Genomic DNA, 16400 nt, shown 5'->3' with positions numbered 1-16400 from the left:
AGGGGGTACCCTAGTCAGGTTGGTGGGTTCTGGAGGTTTGGGGGTTTGGGGGGGTGGTTGTGATGTGCCCATCCCTGAGGCTATGGGTCGTCAAAGTGGGTATTGCTTGGATCCTGTAGGCTGTTGAACAGCAGGGGTTGGTGTCTCTTGGAGAGGTGGGACAGGGGGTTAGAGGGAGCCTGGTGCTGTGCCAGAGGCTCTGTCTGGGCTTCCCTGGCTGGCTTCTGGGATCATTGCCATGCCCAGTGCGCAGAGCTGGGGGAGGGGATCCCTGGCACTAGGTCAGGGAATGCCAGGGAAGCAGAGTGAGGGGTCCCACTGAAAAGCATCAGGGGGTCCTGTTGGGTGGAGGAGGGGGGCTCAGACAAATGGCAGGGCAGATCCTGCTGGGGGGGAGTCCTAGGCAGGCAGTGAGGGACTGAGTTCCCAGTGAGTGGGTCCCTGGCTGCTGAAGGCTTTTGGTGGGGGGAGCCCTTTGGGATTCCCAACCTGACAGTCATGGTCTGGTGGGGATTCCCTGGCTGGTGGGGCTTTGAGAGGTATCTGGGGTCCCTGGCCAGGGACTCTGGGGGCTGTGTCCCAGGGAATATATGGTGGGCCCCTGGCTGTGGGAACTTCTACTAACCATGATCCTTCTCTCTGATCAACTTGTGCCAGAGTCCTGGCTCCAAGCACTGCCCGGCATTCCCCAGTCACGTGCCCTGTCACTGTGATAACTTTCTGTCCACTTATCAAACACTGTGAGTGTGAAATCACAGATTTTGCTTTTCTCCTCTTTTGAAAACTGCAGAAACTTTTGGTTCCGTTTGGAAAATTTGTGCCCTCAGTCCTTGTTCTCTGCCTGGGGGGTGAGGGAGGTGGGAAGGGGGTCAGCACTGCCATACAATGGTCTCTTCCACAGCATTCTGGACTAATTCTTTCTGAAATCTGGTTTCGTTGAGACCAGAATCAGTGTATGGAAAGACAAGGAGTGGCTCCAGATGAACAATGGTTCAAATGATATTAGCAGTTCTCTCTATGAGGAGGGGCTCTCATTAGCTGCTCTCCCCAGAGAGCTAAAGGAAGGAAGGGTGCTCAAATGCTCTGTCCCTCTCTGCTCAGGATATTGGGGTTCAGCTTCCTTGGTCAGATGCTGCAGCCTCCATTGTGATCTGGGAGACCAGGCTTGGCAGCTGCTGCTCCCCCAGCAGGGTTCTGTGCTGGGAAGTGACCTTAAATAAAGCTTCTTCTCTGCCCAGACCAGCGGATGACTTTCTCCAGCTGGTCCTAGCCCCCTAGGGCAGCCCTGGGCCCTGTTAATACTAAATTCTGATCCAGACATTCCAAGTAACTGAAAGGAACGAAGGGAAAATGCTGCTGTCTGGCCTTAAAATGACTGTGCACAAACAGATCCCTCTCATTTCTTGTCCCATTAGCAATTGCAGGATAAAATCCAGTCATGGGTGAGCAAACTACCCAGGAATGGGACATTCCTACCAGACGGACAGGGAGAGGGGATGGGAAAAGGAGAAAGAGAGATTGAAAGGGGCAATGAGAGAGAAGAGTTTGGAGAGAGATTTCCAGATCTCTAATCTGCCCAGAAAGATGTATTGCTGCATCCTGGATAGAGTCACTTTCCTGTGGAAAAGATGAGAATCAAACAGAGGAAAATTCCAGTTCCTGACTCCATATTCCCCCTGCTGAAGTGTGGCTGCCGTGGGGTCCATGTCTTAGGAAATCCCCCACAGTCACTCCTTTGGTTCTGCTTTTTTATAACCTTGTGTTCAGAGACTTTTATGGGATGGGGGGGTGGGAGAAGGGAGGTTAAACATGTCTCTATGGGTTTAGCCTGGCAGGAGGGACCAGGTCTATACTGTACAAAGAGATCAAGCCTTTCTCAGCATGGCAGACTCTAGGGTGTCTGTCTGCAGGGAAAGGACCTGAGGGAATCATGCTGTGAAATGAATTAAAGCCTGTTCTGAATGCTTCACAACTGCCCTTCTCACCCTGCCAGGCTGCGGAATAATGTCCATGTTTCGCTCCAGTTCATCCCGTCCTCTCGTTGGACAGGGGAGAGAAATGGCTGCAGAGGAGCCAGTTCAGGTAGGTATTATCAGGGGGTTGCTGGTGCGTTCCTCCAGGAGGGAGAGGGACAGCAAATACACCGGAGATGGGAAGATTTGCACAGTCTGGTTTGCAGGAAATGCACAGGGTGGAGAAAGGGAGGAGGACAGGGGTGTGTTAAACCTGCTGGGAGTTAGTTAATAATTTGCCTAGATTCTAGGAACAGACTCAGGAGGTTTGGCGGTGGAAATGCTCTAGTTTGTGGAGCAGAAAATAACCCAGCTCCATGGGGCTGGGAAAACTGACCAGACTCCCACTGCTGGAGCCCGACCTGCCTAACCAGCGGCTGCTGTGAGATACGAAGGGGGCACCCACCAGTGAGGCTTAAGGGAGATTCCCCTCCCTTCACATCCATCTCTTCAGAATGGGGAGGGTGTTGGGCTTCCTACCAGGGAGCTGTCCCTGGACCCTGCTAGGGCCTCCATCTCCTGAATCAGTCTGTGGCTAGTAGGTGTGTTATGGCTCTGCTGGGAGAGAGGAGGGGCTCTCTCTTCGTCCCCTCTCCCTGGTGTTTCCTGGATGCGCTGAGCAGGGTGGGGGTGGGACTCTGACTTCAATTCACCCAGAGTTTCTGTTTGGTTCCTGTCCCCCATGTATAGGGGTCTGTGAGTGGGGCAGCAGGTACTGAGTGTTGGACTCTCGCTCTTTCAGGGGCCGGTGACCTTTGAGGAGGTGGCTGTGTATTTCACCAGGGAAGAGGGGACTCTGCTGGACCCCACTCAGAGAGCCCTCTACAGAGATGTCATGCAGGAGAACTATGAGAATGTGACATCACTGAGTAAGTGTTCCTGTCCCCTCTGTTCTTGGAATGGGAAAAGAAGACATATGGTTCACGCCAGCCCGACAACGCCACCTCTACTCTTCCCTGTTTCAGCATCACCCCAATATGCCAGTGACACGCATGCTGCCAGAGACCCTTCCCTGCTGCAGAACACTTTGGGAACAGAGCACAGGAGCCGTATCGCACAGTGTCAAATATCTCCTGTTTGCTCTAGTAAAACTGAGGATTAGGTGCAGCATAATCAGCAGAAGCTTCCTACCCCTGACCTCTCAAACCTTGACCCATCTCCACCCAGACCACAATAATGCTTGGGGTGTAACAAGCAGGCTGCTGGAGTCAGAACTGCTGATCCAGGTTACTTATCACTCTGCGTCCTTGAATGCTCGCTGGGGGTATCCAGAGAAGGAAGCTCAGTGGTGGATTTAGCGTTAGTGGGGCCCTGTGCTCAGCTCCATTTTTGGGGTCCCTCCTTGGGACCCAGGCAAGAAAAAAAACATTCTCTCATTTCCCTCCCACCACCATTTTTCATTCTTTTTTTCCTTCCTCTTCCTCCTATAAGCAATAGGAAGTAAATGAGGCTAAAGTGAGGTTCCTTGATTGTTTTTGTTGTCTGAGTTTCCCACAGACCACTTGAAAATCGCTGAGCGTCTCAGTGCACCACCTAATGATCTTTCCAAATACTGTTTGTACCCTTAGCTAATTATTGTAAAATGCTTTGGATAAGAGCCCTTTATCAAAAAAAAATTAAAAACGTTGGGGTGCAGGGTCTGGCCAGGAGGTAGGGTGTGGGAGGGGGCTCAAGGCTGGGGCAGGTGGTTGGGGTGTGGAGCGCTTACCTGGGACAGCACCTGTTTCATGTGAGCAATACAGGTGGGGATGTGGAGGGGCAGGAGTCAGGGTGGGCAGGAGGCTGTGTGGAAGGGGTGCAGGAGTCAGGGCTGGGGGTTTGTGAGGGGCTGAGGATGTGTCTGGGGGCACTGGGTATGGGTGGTTGCAGTAATCAGGGAAGGCAGGGAACTGGGGTGTGTTTGTGAGGAGTGAAGGAGTAAGGGCTGAGGATGTGAGTGGGGGTGCAGGAGTCAGTGAGGGCAGGGTGTTCAGGGTACAGGAGTCAGGGCTGGGGGTGCAGGGTCTGGGAGGGAGTTAGGCTGCAGGAGCAGGCTGGAGATTGGAGTGCAGGTGCTGGGATGCAGGAGGGGGCTCAGGGTTGGGGTAGGAGATTGAGGTGTGGAGTGCTTACCTGGGGCAGCTCCCATTTGGTGCGAGGGATTCAGATGGCAATGTGGGTGCGTGTGTGCAGGAGCTCCCATATTTGGTGCTCAAGGTGGAGGTAAGGATATGGGGGGGCTGTGCAGGAGTCAGAGCATGGGGAGTGAGGGCTGCATATACGGGAGGGGGTGCAGGAGTCAGGGCTGGGGGCTGGGACGGTGGGCTGGGTCATGGGGGTGCTCCCAGCCCCGTACCCTGAGTGGCTCTCAGGGGGGGCTGGGGATGTGGGGGTATGTGATGGGGAAGTGCTTTGTAAAGCAGTGAGCAAGCGACCAGGGAGCTTTTCAAACAGGGCTGTTAACAGGTAGTTTCATGAGGGAGTTTGGAAGGGGAATGGGAAGGGGGCGAGGTTCTCTTGCCATTCTTTAAAACATTTAAGCTATAATACAAACTTCTTGGTTGAAACAAAAACCCTGTTGTTAACCTAGGTAGCTGTAGGAGATGATGCAGGCAGAAGCCCAGCAGCAGAGTAGGGGCTATCCTGTTTATTGCACTCAATGTAGCATGTCTGATTACCTGCCCTGTGGGCTGGTGGCGTATGTGTGCATTCGGTGCAAGGAGCTCCTGGCCCTCAGACAGCACGTGGAGGCTTTGGAGGCCAGGGTGGTGGAACTGGAGATGCTAAGGGAGGCAGAGAAGTATATCTATGAGGCTTTCTGGAACACTGTAGATTTCTCCCACCTCCGGCCAGACAGCCACTGTGCTGTTGAGGAGGATGAAAGGCCCAGGGAAGGAGAGCAGTGAATGGGAGCAGAGGGAAAGCTTCTCATAATTGGGACCCTTCTTCCAGATGGTGTTTGGGTCACCTCTTGCACTGAGGTTACCTCTCTGGAGAGGGAACTCCAGTAATTAAGAAAAGGCAGCTGTTAGTAATGGGAGATTTGATCATTAGAAACAAGGATAGTTGGGTTTGTGATGACCGGGAGAACTGTATGGTGACTTGCCTGCCTGGCGCAAAGATTGCTGATTTCTCAAGGCATCTAGATAGATTTATGTGTAGTGCTGGGGAGGAGCCGGTTGTCACGGTACATGTAGGCACCAATGACATAAGGAACAGTAGATGAAACTTCCTGGAGGTCAAATTTAGTCTGCTAGGAAAGAGACTGAACTCCAGGACCTCTATGGTGGCATTCTCAGAAATGCTTCCAGTTCCACGCACAGGGCCAGGTATGCAGGCAGAGCTTCAGAGTCTCAATGCGTGGATGAGATGATGGTGTAGAGAGGAGGGGTTTAGATTTATTAGGAAGTGGGGAAATTTTGGGGATGGGGGAGCCTATACAGGAAGGATGGGCTCCACCTAAACCAAAGTGGAACCGGACTGCTGGCACTTAACATTAAAAAGGTTGCAGAGCAGTTTTTAAACTAAGAGATGGGGGAAAGCCAATGGCTTCAGAGGAGCTCGTGGATGGGACAGAGACTTGTCTTAGAGAAGAATCTAGTGACAGAGATTTTTCTAGGTTAGTCAGGAAGAGAGGCTGAAAGAGGATAAAGTAGGGGCCAGATCAGACGGGAAGCATTTACATACAAAAGAATCTGACACATCAGAAAAGGGCAGACAGATAAAGAGTGACAAGTTTTTAAAGTGCTTGTACACAAATGCTAGAAGTCTAAATAATAAGATGGGTGAATTAAAGAGCCTCATATTAAAGGAGGATATTGACATAATAGGCATCACAGAAAACTGGTGGACTGAGGACAATCAATGGGACATAATCGTTCCAGGGTACAAAATATATCGGAAGGACAGAGCAGGTCATACTCGGGGGGTGGGGAAGGGAGTGGCACTGTATGTTAAAGAAAATGTAGACTCAATTGAAGTAAAAATCTTAAATGAAACCACATGTTCCATAGAATCTCTCTGCATTGTAATTCCATGCTCTAATAAGAATATAACAATAGGGCTCTGTTATCAAGCACCTATCAAAGACAGTGATAGTGAGGATGAAATGTGAAGGGAGATTAGAGAGGCTATCAAAATAAAGAACTCCATAATAATGGGAGATTTCAGTTATCCCCAGATTGACTAGGTACATGTCACCTCAGGACAAAATGCAGAGACAAAATTTCTGGATACTTTAAATGACTGCTTCATGGAGCAGCTGGTACAAGAACCCACAAGGGGAGAAGCAACTCTCCATTTAATCCTGAGTGGAGCGAAGGATCTAGTCCACGAGGTAACTATAACAGGACCGCTTGGAAATAGTGATCATAATATAACAACATTTAACATTCCTGTGGTGAGAAGAACAGCTCAACACTGTGGCATTTAATTTCAGAAAGGGGAACTATGCAAAAATGAGGGGGTTAGTTAAACAAAAATTGAAAGGTACAGTGACTAAAGTGAAATCCCTGCAAGCTGCATGGACACTTTTCAAAAACACAGTATTAGAGGCCCAACTTAAATGTATCCCCCAAATTAAAAAACACAGCAAAAGAACTAAAAAAGAGTCACTGTGCTTTAACGACCATGTAAAACAAGCAGTGAGAGATAAGGCCTCTTTTAAAAAGTGGAAGTCAAATCCTGGTGAGGTATATAGAAGAAAGCATAAGCACTGCCACATTAAGTGTAAAAATGTAATAAGAAAAGCCAAAGAGGAGTGTGAAGAACAGCTAGCCAAAAACTCAGAAGGTAATAACAAAATGTTTAAGTACATCAAAAGCAGGAAGCCTGCTAAACAACCAGTGGGGCCCCTGGATGATTGAGATACAAAAGGAGCCCTTAAAGACAATAAAGTCATTGCGGAGAAACTAAATCCATTCTTGGCTTCAGTCTTCACGGCTGAGGATGTTGGTGAGATTCCCAAACCTTTTGTGGGTGACAAATCTGAGGAACTGCCACAGATTGAAGTGTCACTAGAGGAGGTTTTGGAACTAATTGATAAACTTAACTGAAACAAGTCACCGGAACCAGATAGTATTTACCCAAGAGTTCTGAAGGAACTCAAATGTGAAATTGGGGAATTATTAGCTATGGTTTGTAACCTATCCTTTAAATCAGCTTCTGTACCCAATGACTGGAAGATTGCTAATGTAACACCAATATTTAAAAAGGGCTCTAGAGGCGATCCTGGCAATTACGGACCGGTAAGTCTAACGTCTGTACCAGGCAAATTAGTTGAAACAATAGTAAAAAATAAAATTGCCAGGAACATAGAAGAACAAAAATTTTGGGGCAAAGAAAAGAAAAAGAAAAAAGAAATGAAAATGAGAGATATACCAATCTCCTAGAAATGGAAGGGACCTCGAAAGGGCATTGAGTCCAGCCCCCTGCTTTCACTAGCAGGACCAATTTTTGCCCCAGATCCCTAAGTGGCCCCCTCAAGGATTGAACTCACAAGCCTGGGTTTATCAGGCCAGTGCTCAAACCACAGAGCTGTCCCTCCCCAAAAAGTCAACATGGTTTCTGTAAAGGGAAATCATGTCTTATTAATCTATTAGAGTTCTTTGAAGGGGTCAACAAACATGTGGACAAGGGGATCCAGTGGACATAGTGTACTTAGATTTCCAGAAAGCCTTTGTCAAGGTCTCTCACCAAAGGCTCTTACGTAAATTATGTTATCATGGGATAAGAGGGAAGATCTTTTCATGGATTGAGAACTGGTTAAAAGATAGGGAAGAAAGCATAGGAATAAATGGTAAACTGTCAGATTGGAGAAGAGTAACTAGTGGTGTTCCCCAAGGGTCAGTCCTCAGACCAATCCTATTCAACGTATTCATAAATGATCTGGAGAAAGGGGTAAACAGTGAGGTGGCAAAGTTTGCGGATGATACTAAACTGCTCAAGATAGTTAAGACCAATGCAGACTGTGAAGAACTTCAAAGAGATCTCGTAAAACTAAGGGAATGGGCAACAAAATGGCAAGTGAAATTTAATGTGAATAAATGTCAAGTAATGCATATTGGAAAAAATAACCCCAACTATACATACAATATGATGGGGTCAAAATTAGGCTAATTAGGAAAAGATCTTTTTGTCATTGTGGATAGTTCTCTAAAGACATCCAGCAGTGTGCAGCGGAAGTCAAAAAAGCAAACAGGATGTTAGGAATTATTTTAAAAGGGATAGACAGTAATACAGAGAATATTTAATTGCCCTTATATAAATCAATGGAAATAACTAATTTAGACCCCATCATTTTGTACGTATATTTGGGATTATGTTTTCCAATGGGCTGCACTATGTGCTATCCTGACATCTAGCACTGCTGAGATCCTGCATTCAGTAATATCCCTGCCCTTTCTGTTCTCTTTCTCCACTGAACCCCACCAGCCCATGGTTACTGTTCCCAGCTTCCCCAGGACTCTCCCGTTGTCTCTGGACCCATCTGTCAGCAAGCAGCAGTGCCAGGGAGACTTGCCCTTTCTCTGGAGACTTTGATTTCTGGGACGTGGATTTACTATCTGTGTGTTGTAGGAGACTCTTTGAAATTGAGTGTCTGTGACATTAAGCACAGTACTATCTGGACTGTTGAACAGCTCTGTCCCCTCAGTTTCCCAAGCTGGGGTGCCTTTTACACTACTCTACTGTGAGAGCAGCCACTCCTAGGCAGCTCACACGCAGTCTCCAGCATGTAACTCACTTCCAGCTACACAGTTTTGAGTGCTGCTAGTCAGTGACTCACAAATTACAGTACCCCACAGGAAAACCCCAGAAAACTCTCTGCTCCCAGACTTCCCCCAGAAATGTGCATCTTGCCCTGTCCAGCACACTCCTGAACAATGGGAGCTCATATGAAATCTGTTGTTTCATCAGTGGAAAATGCCATGCACCAGCCTTTTTATTCCAAATGGAGTTTCAAACACACTGGTTTGATAAAAAAAGGAAACAAAATTATTAACTACCGAAAAAGAAGATTTTAAGTGACTGCAAGTAATGAGGCATAAAAGTCAGAATTGTTTATGAAAGAAAGGCAAGATAAAACACAAATTAATGTTTAACTTAACAAGGCAAAAGGGATTTAAAACAAATGTTTCTCTCACCATCTGCTGAGACAGACTGGTTTTCCTTTCAGCCAGGACTCCTCTTTACCTGTCCCTGCTGCCCATATTTAGTTCTTCAGGAGTTGTCATGAGCAGAAGGAAAGGGGAGAGAGAGAGAGTCTCATGCATTTTCCTCACCTCTTTTTATAATTCAGTCCTTTGGACTAGAAACAAATTCAGTTCCCAGCTGAGTCATGGTGACAGGCTGTCATAGGTACGAGCTTCAAGTGATCCCTATGATGTAATGTAAATGTCATCTTCACACCTTCCTCCTCCTGGAGAATGGCTATTTGACCAGCTGTTTGCCTTGCTGTCTCTGAGGAACTTAAGGTTAGAGTTGCAGCTTTTTCAGTAACATCATACCGTAAAATCTCATAACTTTGCATGCAATGTTGCTACACTTTTTACCAGGAGGATATTCAGTAGTTTGTCTTTTCAAATGATACCTCACAAACCATACAGTGATAAATGAAGGGGAGGGGAGGGATCTCCCTTTTATAAATACCCAGCCAGCCAGTTGACTGTAAAATCCCTGTTGGTGCGAGTTCTCTGCTTGCTTTACCTCTAAAGGGTTAACGAGCCCATAGGGAAAAGAAAAGTATTGGGCACCTGAGCAAAGGAGCCAATAGAAAGGCTAGAACTTTGTTAAATGGGAAAATAACTTTCCCTTTATCGGTTGTTCTCCGGAAAAGGCGACACCGACTAGCAATGCTGTGTAAGGCTTGAAGCAGGTATGAAAATTCATCTTCCATACCTAGAAGAAATGATTTGGCTAGGGAATGTTTAGACAGACACAATCAGGTTTATTTTTTATTTTGGCTTTTGGATCTCCTCTGTGCTATCCCAGATGCTTTTGTTTGCTTGTAAGCTTTAAGCTGAACCCTCAAGAAAGCTATTTTGGGTGCTTACAAAAAAATTGTTTCTTTTAAGATCTAGCAAAAGCCTAAGTTCCAGATGTATTGTTTTCCTTTTCAATTTTAATAAAATTTACCTCTTAAGAACAGGATTGGATTTTTTGGTGTCCGAAGAGGTTTGTACATGTTATTTGATTATCTGGTAGCCACAGCTAAATTCCTTTGTTTTCTTTCTCAGCTCTTTCCTGGAGGGGAGGTGAAAGGGCTTGAGGGTGCCCCAGAGGGAAGAATTCTCAAGTGCTCCTTCCTGGGTCCAAGGGTTTGGGGTTTTTTTACATTTGGGTGGTGGCAGCATTTATCAAGCCAAGGTCAGAGAAAAGCTGTAACTTTGGAGGTTTAATACAAGCCTAGAGTGGCACAAATTAATTATTAAAATCCTGTCGGGCCCCCACTTTCTGCACTCGGAGTATCAGAGTGGGGATTCGGCCCTGACACATACTATGAACAAAATTGATCATAATTTTCTAGAAGAGTGAACACAGGGGAACAGATTGCACAGGGTCTGTCTGTGTGTTCCCAACGTATATGCTGGCATTTCAGTCCTTCACAAGCAATGTTTTTGGCATCTTCAAACACCCGGGGAACCGGTCCTGGGAATTGACTGGTCTATTAAGTGACACTGTATGGAATTGAGATACACTTAATATTATTATTAATTTATTATAAATACCAATATGATGAAATTGCAATAAATTGTGCTAGATATGCCATGTAAGGTGTCAATGAAAATGTTATGATTTTCCAAGTATGATGATCTTGTTTCTATCTTTGTATTGTGAGTTACAGATAGGTAAGGTATATCTGTATTCCAGATTTGTGTAGTGTTTCTGAGTGACATCCCCAGACATATTGGCATCAGCGCTGCCCAGCCTGTTCGATGGCCCATCCAGGGTCATCAGCCCTACAACAAACCCATGGAAAGGATTAAGGAGATACATCTATTGAGTCAGCAAGACATGCAGGGGTATGCCTGTGTACTGAGACCTCCAAGGCTTTTCCATGCTATGTGCTGTGAAGTTTGTGTTTGGGACCCAGGAAGTAGAAGCCACTTGGCAAAAGGAATGTAAAGGGTAGCTGCATCATCTCTATTTTGTCTTCAATCCCTCTTCCTATCTCTGGAGCAACTTCTCTACAAACCGAAGGCTTGAACAAAGGACTGAATAATGTGGATGTGTACCAGGCAGCCCTTCAAGCCAGAAACTCACCAATACTGCTAAGAACCAGATACATTCAGAAATACATATATCTGATTGCTGTCCCATTTAACAACTCCCTTTTTCTTTCTTTCTTTATTATAAACCTTTAGTTTAGATGCTTTCTTGCTTATAAACCTTTAGTTTAGGTGGTAAGGATTGGCTGGCATCGTAGTATTTTGGGTAAGATCCAAATCCATACTGACCTGGTAATGTGGCTGACTCTGGCATCAGAAGAACACTGTTTATGTGAGCAAAGTTTTTAAATAACCTCTCACTGTGCTGGACCTAGGTGCTGACTGGGAGTCGGAGAACTAGAATGCAATAAAGGGGGCTGTGTGATTTCTTTTTTCAATTTCTCAATAACCAGCATGAGCGATCAGAAGCACAGTTGGTGACTGGTCGATGAGTTTAACTTCCGTGTTAACCACCAGTTTTGGGAGCATCTGCTCTTCCTTTTTCAGCCTGCCCTGATCTTGGCCTTTTCAATGAGTACTGCCCCAGGCACACTGGGTCACACTAAGCACTGAAGTTAAATTAATAGTGTTTTTATGACACAGTCGTATGAAATCAACTGAACTCCTTTGTTTTCTTTCATCTGAGCAGGGTTTCCAGTTTCCAAACCTCATATAATCTCCCAGCTGGAACAAGGAGAAGAGCCATGGGTCCCAGACCTCCAGGGTTCAGAGGAAAGATGGATCCTGAGAGCTCCCCGCACAGGTGAGGAAACATTAAACCAACTCAGAATCTGTAAGTGCTTGAAAGAAACATCTGGGATGCCCTACAGAGCCCTTGGAAGTCTCTCAGTTCATTATTGTCCCTAGCAGGGGTCGTATCCTCAGGGTAAACATAGCTCATGGCTTCCTGTAGATCCTAACAGACACCAGGTCTTGGCTTCCTTCCTTCCCCCTGTGAATTTGGATGGGATGTGAAGGCCCAATTGATCCCCTCCTCTCTCCTATTTAGGGGAAGAGTTTGGAGGAGTTCAGTTCTTGTTTTTATTTGACCTGTCTCCAGCACTTGTATTGGTTTGGTGTTCCCCTTTCCATCCCTGTTTGAGGTTTCTATCTCTATCTCAGCAGGTGATGCAATGGTAGGTGAGAAAGAGGAGCAGAATTTTCAGCAGGAAAATGTTGAGCAAGTGGATAAACACAAGACCATTTTTGCAAAGATCGAAAAGGAATGTGTCCAGGAGTCAAGAGCAGGGAAACTCCTGTGAGATTCATCACAGACCAGAAAGAGAGCAGGGAAACCAGCCAGGAGAGAGAATGGGTAAATATATTTTCTGTCGGGGAACTCAGAAGTGCATCAAGGAAACCACAGCACAGCAGGAAATCCTCATGGGAAAGAAGAAAAGTACATGCTGTGAGTGCAGTAAAAGCTTCTCTAGCAGCTCAGCCCTTTCTGTTCATCAGAGAATCCACAGGGGGGAGAGGCCCTATGAATGCCATGAGTGTGAGAAATGCTTCACTAACAGATCAGCCCTTTCTCAACATCAGAGAATCCACACAGGGAAGAGTCCCTATGAATGCCGTGAGTGTGGGAAAAGCTTCACACAAAGATCAACCCTTTCTAGACATGAGATAATCCACACAGGGGAGAGGCCCTTTGAATGCAGTGAGTGTGGGAAAACCTTCCCTCACAGATCAACCCTTTCTAGACATGAGATAATCCACACAGGGAAGAGACCGTATGAATGCCGTGAGTGTGGGAAAAGCTTCATTGAAAGATCAGCCCTTTCTCAACATCAGAGAAAACACACAGGGGAGAGGCCCTATGTATGCCATGAGTGTGAGAAATGCTTCAATAACAGATCAGCCCTTATTACCCATCAGAGAATCCACACAGTGGAGAGGCCCTATGTATGCCATGAGTGTGGGAAAAGCTTCCTTCACGGTTTTCACCTTTCTAGACATCAGAGAATCCACACGGGTATGCGACCCAATGGAAGCAGTGAGTTTGGGAAAACCTTGTCTTGCCACTGAACCCATGTGAGCCGTCAGAGAATCTGCAAGGGGGATCAACACCATAAAACCCTCTAGGGCTATCGATACTTTTCCTGATTCCCACAGAGTAACTTTTAAAAGTTTTTGAACTGCTTGAAGCACCGATATCCCTCAGCTTGTCCAGATGAGTGGCCCAGTTTTGCATTTTGCAGTTTGTCTCTTTGAGGTGGACCCATTTGTCCTTTCTATCAACTCCATTCTCCCATGACTAGTTCAAGTGTGCCCTTCTCATGGTATAATTCCCCACTCTGAACCTTAGCGTCCAAAAGATGGGGTACCAGCATGAATTCCTCTAAGCTCAATTACCAGCTTAGTACTTGTAGCGCTGCCACCAACCAGGAATTTCAGTGCCTGGTACACTCTGGTCCCCTCAAAACCTTGCTCGGGGGCCCCCAAGACCCAGTCCCTCTGGATCTTAACACAAGGAAACTAAACCCTTTCCCTCACCATTGCCTCTCCCAGGCTTTGCCTCCCTGGGTTACCCTGGAAGATCACTGTGATTCAAACTCCTTGAATCTTAAAACAGAGAGGAAAATTCACCTTCCCCCCGTCCTTCTCTCTCCCCCTCCCAGACTCTCCCTGAGAGAGAAATATAATCCTAACACAGAGATAAATTACCCTTCTCTCCCCCTTCCCTCCTTTCTCCCCACCAATTCCCTGGTGGATCCAGACCCAGTCCCCTGGGGTCTCACCGAAATAAAGAAAACAATCAGGTTCTTAAACAAGAAAAGCTGTTAATTAAAGAAAGAAAAAAACAGTAAAAATTATCTTTGTAAATTTAAGATGGATTAGGTACGGGGTCTTTCAGCTATAGACACTGGGAATACCCTCCCAGCCTAAGTATACAAATACAAATTAAAATCCTTTCAGCAAAATACAAATTTGAACTCCTTCCAGCCAAATACACATTTGCAAATAAAGAAAACAAACATAAGCCTAACTCGCCTTATCTATCTAGCACTTACTATTCTGAACTTATAAGAGCCTGCATCAGGGAGATTGGAGAGAAACCTGGTTGCACGTCTGGTCCCTCTGAGCCCCCAGAGTGAACAACAACCAAATTCTAACAGCACACACACAAACTTCCCTTCCTCAAGATTTGAAAGTATCCTGTCCCCTGATTGGTCCTCCAGTCAAGTGACAGCCAGGCTCACTGATCTTGTTAACAGTTTACAGGCAAAAGAGATATGAAGTACTTCTGTTCTATTAGCTCTTACTTATCTGTTTATGACAGCCCTTCCCATAAGAAACAAGGAAGCAGCACATTTATACCATTCCTCCTATTGCAAAGGTATTGTTAGAGTCACCAATGATGCGGATTGTATCATTGCCAGTTGTTCTCACGTTGCTTTGGGTTGTGCTGAAGAGCAGTTATCATGGGAACTTTTCAAATTATATTTAAATGAAGAGGAGCAAGGGCAGGAAAAAAGTGTCATTTCAGCCTCTGTGATACTGGAAGGAGATGTAAAAAGTGACAGAATCCTGTGGCACCTTATAGACTAAAAAACGTTTTGGAGCGTAAGCAATATACAAAAACCTATAGGATAACACTTCAGTCTCCTTGGAGACACAATCACAGATTTAAAAATACCGTCTTGCAGCAAAAAAACTTCAGACCCATACTTCAAAGGGAAACTGCTGAGCTTCCGTTTATTTGCAAATTTGCTACCATCAGCTCAGGATTAAACAAAGACTGTGAATGGATAGCTAACTACAAAAGCAGTTTCTCCTCCCTTGATGTTCCCACCTCCACTGCTAGAAGAGAGCCTCATCCTCCCTGATTGAACTAACCTTGTTATCTCTAGCCTGATTCTTGCTTGCATATTTATACCTGCCTCTGGAGATTTCCACTACATGCATCTGATTAATTGGGGATTCACCCACTAAAGCTTATGCACCAATACGTCTGTTAGTCTGCAAGATGCCACAGGACTGTTTGTCACGTTGTACAGAGCTGGACTAACACAGCTTACCCCTCTGATACTTGGAAGGAGATGGGGTGACTCAGAGATTCCCTCCTTCCCCAACACGGCAGAACTGTTACCTTTTGTCTGAGCCAGGCAGAGTTTATCGTCATCACATTCTACTCCTCCACTTCTCAAAGTGTCATGTGATAAAGTGTTCTCAGTTGTCCGTGCTTGGAGATGATGCTTTGACTTATTTAATCCTATGCCAGAGTCGCTATGACTGGAGATGAAAGCATCAAAGGGCTGGAAGGGGAATTCAAATGGATCCTAAATACAGTGTCATCATTTCGCATTTAAATCCCAGGTTCCATCTATTGGTAAAGCCAGTTCTGGCAAGGTGGCTGTTTTTTCTCCCATTATGGGAATGCTCGGATACGAAACATGTTGTAAATAACATAACTGACTATTGAGACAGTGCTGAGTGAAGCAGGTTTGAATGGATCAGAGGAGAATGTGATGGGAGAATCTCTTGTCCTGATTCTAAATAATTAGATGTAGCCTGCTCTGGAATTTCATTTTACACTTCATTGTCATGTATTCTTTCTCGCTGTGATCTAGGTTTCTATCTTTCTTGATGGCTGTGTGGTCACACAATTAGATATTAGTTCAGCTCAGATTTATTGGAGAATTGAAGACAAATGAGCATTTGCTAAAGTCGTCATTTCTCATTTCAGCTTTGCTTTTCCCCATCCTTCCATGATGACATGGAGAAAGTTCAAATGCAGTTCTGTCAACAGGAGAGAACTCTACAGTTTACTGGCCATGCTAACAGAGACACAGCAGTGATTTAAAATCTCCACTTGGAAATGGGGAACAACAGCAGACTCCCCAGTAACTGAGGGAAGTGCATATGAGCACAGTGTAGTTCAATTGTTTAAATCAATATTGTCTCAGCTGGCTATGTTGGCAGGAGAAGCTCTCCTGCTGATGTGGTGCTATCTACACAGGGGATTAGAGCTGTGTAACTACGCTGCTCAGCTGTCTCGATTTTTCACATCCCTGAGCAATAATTATACCGATAAATGTCTATAGTGAAGACCAGACAGTTTTCTCTTGTGTTTTATGCATTTACATCACTTCTCCCCTACCTCCTACTGCTTTAAAAGATTTAAAGTGTAACAAGAGAAGTATTTTTCCTCAGGATGCAAACATTCCCACATAGGAGACATCTTCCACCAACAAGCATG

At 45.7% G+C, this 16400-nt stretch overlaps 2 protein-coding genes across 4 annotated transcripts in view; one reads left to right on the top strand and one right to left on the bottom strand.

The window, feature by feature from the left end:
- LOC127058437 (zinc finger protein 2-like) overlaps positions 1 to 16400 on the bottom strand; it is a 101267-nt gene that overhangs the window by 26967 nt on the left and 57900 nt on the right. The window lies entirely within an intron of this gene.
- The window catches only part of LOC127058385 (zinc finger protein 30-like), a 338295-nt gene continuing 323753 nt past the window's right edge, over positions 1859 to 16400 (top strand). For both annotated transcript variants that reach the window (XM_050968403.1, XM_050968402.1), the window contains exons 1-3: positions 1859 to 2082; positions 2755 to 2881; positions 11847 to 11960. In XM_050968403.1, the coding sequence (XP_050824360.1) occupies positions 2005 to 2082; positions 2755 to 2881; positions 11847 to 11960 (319 nt within the window). In that variant the 5' untranslated portion in view covers positions 1859 to 2004. The remainder of the gene's footprint in view (positions 2083 to 2754; positions 2882 to 11846; positions 11961 to 16400) is intronic.

The sequence above is a fragment of the Gopherus flavomarginatus genome, chromosome 9 (genome assembly GCF_025201925.1).
Source record: "Gopherus flavomarginatus isolate rGopFla2 chromosome 9, rGopFla2.mat.asm, whole genome shotgun sequence".
Taxonomy (NCBI): domain Eukaryota; kingdom Metazoa; phylum Chordata; order Testudines; family Testudinidae; genus Gopherus; species Gopherus flavomarginatus.
This window is presented reverse-complemented; position numbering and strand designations above follow the sequence as displayed.